Source organism: Procambarus clarkii, chromosome 76, assembly GCF_040958095.1.
Source record: "Procambarus clarkii isolate CNS0578487 chromosome 76, FALCON_Pclarkii_2.0, whole genome shotgun sequence".
Taxonomy (NCBI): domain Eukaryota; kingdom Metazoa; phylum Arthropoda; class Malacostraca; order Decapoda; family Cambaridae; genus Procambarus; species Procambarus clarkii.
Genome location: NC_091225.1, coordinates 13258802 through 13266306, shown reverse-complemented (window position 1 = coordinate 13266306; position 7505 = coordinate 13258802). Strand labels below are relative to the sequence as shown.

The 7505-nt window shown below is 57.2% G+C and overlaps 2 protein-coding genes across 2 annotated transcripts; both read right to left on the bottom strand.

The window, feature by feature from the left end:
* Positions 1-4811: 4811 nt before the first annotated feature.
* Positions 4812-5393, bottom strand: LOC138357179 (uncharacterized). Its single transcript, XM_069313826.1, has one exon. The coding sequence runs from the start codon at positions 5391-5393 to the stop codon at positions 4812-4814; it is 582 nt and encodes a 193-aa protein (XP_069169927.1).
* A 17-nt stretch (positions 5394-5410) lies between these two features.
* On the bottom strand, positions 5411-7258 carry LOC138357178 (uncharacterized). The gene has a single exon (XM_069313825.1). It carries the CDS (start codon positions 7256-7258, stop codon positions 5411-5413), a length of 1848 nt encoding a protein of 615 aa, XP_069169926.1.
* Positions 7259-7505: the final 247 nt, after the last annotated feature.

Here is a 7505-nt window from a genome sequence, read left to right as displayed (position 1 = left end):
CAGCCCTCACACACACACACCGTCACATAGAGCACCACCACCAGCCCTCACACACACACACCGTCACATAGAGCACCACCACCACCACCACCAGCCCTCACACACACACCGTCACATAGAGCACCACCACCACCACCAGCCCTCACACACACACACACCGTCACATAGAGCACCACCACCACCACCACCACCAGCCCTCACACACACACCGTCACATAGAGCACCACCACCACCACCCCTCACACACACACCGTCACATAGAGCACCACCACCACCATTAGCCCTCACACACACACCGTCACATAGAGCACCACCACCACCAGCCCTCACACACACAGTCACATAGAGCACCACCACCACCACCAGCCCTCACACACACCGTCACATAGAGCACCACCACCACCACCACCAGCCCTCACACACACACACCGTCACATAGAGCACCACCACCACCACCACCAGCCCTCACACACACACACCGTCACATAGAGCACCACCACCACCAGCCCTCACACACACACACACACCGTCACATAGAGCACCACCACCACCACCAGCCCTCACACACACACACCGTCACATAGAGCACCACCACCACCAGCCCTCACACACACACCGTCACATAGAGCACCACCACCAGCCCTCACACACACACACCGTCACATAGAGCACCACCACCACCACCAGCCCTCACACACACACACACCGTCACATAGAGCACCACCACCACCAGCCCTCACACACACACACCGTCACATAGAGCACCACCACCACCAGCCCTCACACACACACACCGTCACATAGAGCACCACCACCACCACCACCACCAGCCCTCACACACACACACCGTCACATAGAGCACCACCACCACCACCACCAGCCCTCACACACACACCGTCACATAGAGCACCACCACCAGCCTTCACACACACACACCGTCACATAGAGCACCACCACCAGCCCTCTCACACACCGTCACATAGAGCACCACCACCAGCCTTCACACACACACACCGTCACATAGAGCACCACCACCACCACCACCAGCCCTCACACACACACACCGTCACATAGAGCACCACCACCACCACCACCAGCCCTCACACACACACCGTCACATAGAGCACCACCACCATCCCTCACACACACACACCGTCACATAGAGCACCACCACCGCCACCAGCCCTCACACACCGTCACATAGAGCACCACCACCATCCCTCACACACACACACACCGTCACATAGAGCACCACCACCACCACCACCAGCCTTCACACACACACCGTCACATAGAGGACCACCACTACCACCAGCCCTCACACACACACACCGTCACATAGAGCACCACCACCAGCCCTCACACACACACACCGTCACATAGAGCACCACCACCACCAGCCCTCACACACACACACCGTCACGTAGAGCACCACCACCAGCCCTCACACACACACACACCGTCACATAGAGCACCACCACCACCAGCCCTCACACACACACACCGTCACATAGAGCACCACCACCAGCCCTCACACACACACACCGTCACATAGAGCACCACCACCACCAGCCCTCACACACACACACCGTCACATAGAGCACCACCACCACCACCAGCCCTCACACACACACACCGTCACATAGAGCACCACCACCACCACCAGCCCTCACACACACACACACCGTCACATAGAGCACCACCACCAGCCCTCACTCACACACACCGTCACATAGAGCACCACCACCAGCCCTCACACACACACACCGTCACATAGAGCACCACCACCACCACCACCACCACCACCACCACCACCACCACCACCACCACCAGCCCTCACACACACACACCGTCACATAGAGCACCACCACCACCACCACCAGCCCTCACACACACACCGTCACATAGAGCACCACCACCACCAGCCTTCACACACACACACCGTCACATAGAGTACCACCACCAGCCCTCTCACACACCGTCACATAGAGCACCACCACCAGCCCTCACACACACACACCGTCACATAGAGCACCACCACCACCACCACCAGCCCTCACACACACACACCGTCACATAGAGCACCACCACCAGCCCTCACACACACACACCGTCACATAGAGCACCACCACCACCACCACCAGCCCTCACACACACCGTCACATAGAGCACCACCACCATCCCTCATACACACACACCGTCACATAGAGCTCCACCACCAGCCCTCACACACCGTCACATAGAGCACCACCACCAGCCCTCACACACACACACCGTCACATAGAGCACCACCACCACCAGCCTTCACACACACACACCGTCACATAGAGGACCACCACCACCACCAGCCCTCACACACACACACCGTCACATAGAGCACCACCACCAGCCCTCACACACACACACCGTCACATAGAGCACCACCACCACCAGCCCTCACACACACACACCGTCACATAGAGCACCACCACCAGCCCTCACACACACACACACACCGTCACATAGAGCACCACCACCATTAGCCCTCACACACACACCGTCACATAGAGCACCACCACCAGCCCTCACACACACACACCGTCACATAGAGCACCACCACCAGCCCTCACACACACCGTCACATAGAGCACCACCACCACCAGCCCTCACACACACACACCGTCACATAGAGGACCACCACCAGCCCTCACACACACACACCGTCACATAGAGCACCACCACCACCACCAGCCCTCACTCACACACAGTGTGCAGCAAGATATAGAGTAGAGGCGCACATAGTGAGTGGTATAGAGAGCTCAACAGTGTACACTCCCACGGCCAGGAAGAGGATGTCGTTAATTAGGAGATTATTAAAACCACGGGGGGGCGAGCACCATCCCTCCAACAACGCTCATGTGCACTCACGCACATGCACGCACACACACGCACGCACACACTCGCGCGCGCACACGCACACCTACCCATCCTCCGAATTGACAGTACGATTTAATACTAAGTGTAATAAGTACACTTTCTTACTATCATAAACAGTGCATAATTACACTTATGGGGCTGTTACATTTACCCAACTCCCTCCCCCTATTTAATTCTCCTCGTTTTCTGTTAAGACACTCAGTAGTTTAGAATGAAATTTTCAATTTCAATATGCTATGCTCAAGTTTTAAATATCAGGAATTTCTTTTTCAGGTTTATTAAACAATACAGATTTTATACAAAATTTTAAAATATCCTGAGTTTCTTTACAATTTATTGATATATTTTAGTTTTGTTTTATTAGTTTTATAAAACTGTAATATCAATATAGGTATAGGTTAAGTACTAATTGTAATTAAGAAGCAATAAAATTATTATCTTCAAAACCTAAGACGGTTAGGTGAGGTTGTGGTTTTCTATTCAGTTTTTCAGGTAAACTCAAATATTCACAATATATTTGACAGTACGATTTAATGCTAAGTGAAAATAAGTACCATTCCTAACTGCTATGAATAGTACATAATTGCACTTATTTGTCTTCTTACATTTACCACCCCATTTTTGGAGGACGGGCTGCTCACACGCACACACGCACACTCCACCAAATGACAGAAGACTCAGTCAAGAGTATGACAACAACAACATGGCAGTTAACACTATAATTGAGAGGGCAGCCTCTGCTGCCTGTAGAAATAGATCCCACCTGCTCAGCATGGGCGACTTCAATCACGGAAGGATAGACTGGGAGAACAAGGAACCGCATGGAGGCGAGGATACATGGAGAGCGAGACTAATGCAGGTGGCGACAAGAAACTTTCTAAGCCCACTTGTCAGGGAACCCACTAAGGTGAGGTGAGAGGAAGCGATGAACCAGCGAGACTTGACCTAGTCTTCACTCTGAATGACTCCGACGTAAGGGAAATCGGTTTTGAGGCCTCAGTATGAATGAGCGACCACAGTGTACTGGTGTTTGAGTATCTGGTTGAAGAAGGGTTATTGAACTCGAGGAGGGATACTGAAAAACAAAAGGCGGGCATTCCGTTAGGGAAACTATGAGGAGATAAGAAGATTCCTAACAGATATAACGCAAAAATTATGAGGAGGATTGAAACAGAGGAGGATAGTAGGAGGCTACAAGATAACCTGGACAGATTGAATGAATGGTCCAACAAATGGCTGCTCAAGTTCAACCAGAGTAAATGCAAAGTAATGAAACTAGGCGGTGGAAATAGGAGGCCAGATACAGGATACAGAATGGGAAATGAAGTACTTAATGTAACGGACAGAGAGAAAGATCTAGGGGTTGATATCACACCAAACCTGTCTCCTGAAGCCCACATAAAAAGAATTACGTCTGCGGCATATGCGAGGCTGGCTAACATCAAAACAGCGTTCAGGAACCTGTGTAAGGAATCATTCAGAATCTTGTACACCACATATGTAAGACCAATCCTGGAGTATGCGGCCCCAGCATGGAGCCCGTACCTTGTCAAGCACAAGACGAAGCTCGAAAAAGTTCAGATGTATGCCACTAGACTAGTCCCGGAGCTAAGAGGCATGAGATACGAGGAAAGGGTGAGAGAGATGCACCTCACGATACCCACATGAGCCACAGGGACGTTAGAAAGAACTTTTTCAGTGTCAGAGTAGTTAACAGGTGGAATGCATTAGTCAGTGATGTGGTGGAGGCTGACTCCATACACAGTTTCAAGTGTAGATATGATAGAGCCCAGTAGGCTCAGGAACCTGTACACCAGTTGACTGACGGCCGATTGACGTTTTTGGAAAATATTGTTTTTTTTTTTTCTTTGGGTAACTGGCAACGAGGGAACTGCCTAAAATATGGAAGACGGCTGATGTAGTCCCAATATACAAGTACAAGTGGACGTACATGGGCGGGTGTGGTCGTACATGGGCGGGTGTGAGCGTACATGGGCGGGTGTGAGCGTACAGGGGGCGGATGTGGTCGTACATGGGCGGGTGTGGTCGTACATGGGCGGGTGTGAGCGTACATGGGCGCGTGTGAGCGTACAGGGGGCGGATGTGGTCGTACATGGGCGGGTGCGGTCGTACATGGGCGGGTGTGAGCGTACAGGGGGCGGATGTGGTCGTACATGGGCGGGTGTGGTCGTACATGGGCAGGTGTGAGCGTACAGGGGCGGGTGTGGACGTACATGGGCGGGTGTGGGCGTACATGGGCGGGTGTGGTCGTACATGGGCGGGTGTGGCCGTACATGGGCGCGTGTGGTCGTACATGGTCGGGTGTGTTCGTACATGAGCGGGGTGTGGGCGTACATGGGCGGGTTTGGGCGTACATGGGCGGGTGTGGGCGTACTAGGGCGGGTGTGGTCGTACATGAGCGGGTGTGGGCGTACATGGGCGGGTGTAGTCGTACATGGGCGGGTGTGGGCGTACATGGGCGATTGTGGGCGTACTAGGGCGGGTGTGGTCGTACATGGGCGTTTGTGGGCGTATTAGGGCGGGTGTGGTCGTACATGGGCGGGTGTGGTCGTACATGAGCGGGTGTGGGCGTACATGACCGGGTGTGGTCGTACAGGGGCGGGTGTGGGCGTACTAGGGCGGGTGTAGTCGTACAGGGGCGGGTGTGGGCGTACAGGGGCAGGGGCGGGTGTGGTCGTACATGGACGGGTGTGGTCGTACAGGGGCGGGTGTGGTCGTACATGGGCAGGTGTGGTCGTACAGGGGCGGGTGTGGTCGTACAGGGGCGGGTGTGGGCGTACAGGGGCAGGGGCGGGTGTGGTCGTACATGGACGGGTGTGGTCGTACAGGGGCGGGTGTGGTCGTACATGGGCGGGTGTGGTCGTACAGGGGCGGGTGTGGTCGTACAGGGGCGGGTGTGGTCGTACATGGGCAGGTGTGGTCGTACAGGGGCGGGTGTGGTCGTACAGGGGCGGGTGTGGTCGTACAGGGGCGGGTGTGGGTGTACATGGGCGGGTGTGGTCGTACAGGGGGCGGGTGTGAGTGTACAGGGGCGGGTGTTGGCGTACATGGGCGGGTGTGGGCGTACATGGGCGGGTGTGGGCGTACATGAGCGGTTGTGGGCGTACATGGGCGGGTGTGGGCGTACAGGGGCGGGTGTGGTCGTACAGGGGCGGGGTGTGGTCGTACATAGGCGGGGTGTGCTTGTACAGGGGCGGGGTGTGGTCGTACATGGGCGGGGTGTGGGTGTACAGGGGTGGGTGTGGTCGTACAGGGGCGGGTGTGGTCGTACAGGGGCGGGGTGTGGTCGTACATAGGCGGGGTGTGCTTGTACAGGGGCGGGGTGTGGTCGTACATGGGCGGGGTGTGGGTGTACAGGGGTGGGTGTGGTCGTACATGGGCGGGGTGTGAGTGTACATGGGCGGGTGTGGTCGTACAGGGGGCGGGTGTGGTCGTACAGGGGCGGGTGTTGGCGTACAGGGGCGGGTGTTGGCGTACATGGGCGGGTGTTGGCGTACATGGGCGGGTGAGGGCGTACATGGGCGGGTGTGGGCGTACATGGGCGGGTGTGGGCGTACATGGGCGGGTGTGGTCGTACAGGGGGCGGGTATGGTCGTACATGGGCGGGTGTGGTCGTACATGGGCGGGTGTGGTCGTACAGGGGGCGGGTGTGGTCGTAAATGGGCGGGTGGTCGTATTTGGGCAGGTGTGGGCGTCTATGGGCGGGTGTGGTCGTACAGGGGGCGGGTGTGGGCGTACAACGGCGGGTGTGGTCGTACAGGGGAGGGTGTGGTCGTACAGGGGAGGGTGTGGTCGTACATGGGCGGGTGTTGGCGAACATGGGCGGGTGTGGGCGTACATGGGCGGGTGTGGGCTTACATGGGCGGGTGTGGGTGTACACGGGCGGGTGTGGTCGTACATGGGCGGGTGTGGTCGTACACGGGCGGATGTGGTCGTACATGGGCGGGTGTGGTCGTACAGGAGCGGGTGTGGGCGTACAGGGGCGGGTGTGGGCGTACATGGGCGGGTGTGGGCGTACACGGGCGGGTGTGGTCGAAACAGGGGCGGGAGTGGTCGTACACGGGCGGGTGTGGTCGTACATGGGCAGGTGTGGTCGTACAGGGGCGGGTGTGGGCGTACATGGGCGGGTGTGGTCGTACATGGGCGGGTGTGGGCGTACACGGGCGGGTGTGGTCGTACATGGGAGGGTGTGGTCGTACACGGGCGGGTGTGGGCGTACATGGGCGGGTATGGACGTACAGGGCGGGTGTGGGTGTACAGGGGCGGGTGTGGGCGTACTAGGGCGGGTGTGGGCGTACAGGGGGAAGGTGTGGTCGTACATGGGCGGGTGTGGGCGTACAGGGGCGGGTGTGGGCGTACAGGGGCGGGTGTGGGCGTACAGGGGGCGGGTGTGGTCGTACAGGGGGCGGGTGTGGTCGTACAGGGGGCGGGTGTGGGCGTACAGGGGCGGGTGTGGGCGTACAGGGGGCGGGTGTGGGCGTACAGGGGGCGGGTGTGGACGTACAGGGGCGGGTGTGGGCGTACAGGGGGCGGGTGTGGGCGTACAGGGGCGGGTGTGGTCGTACAGG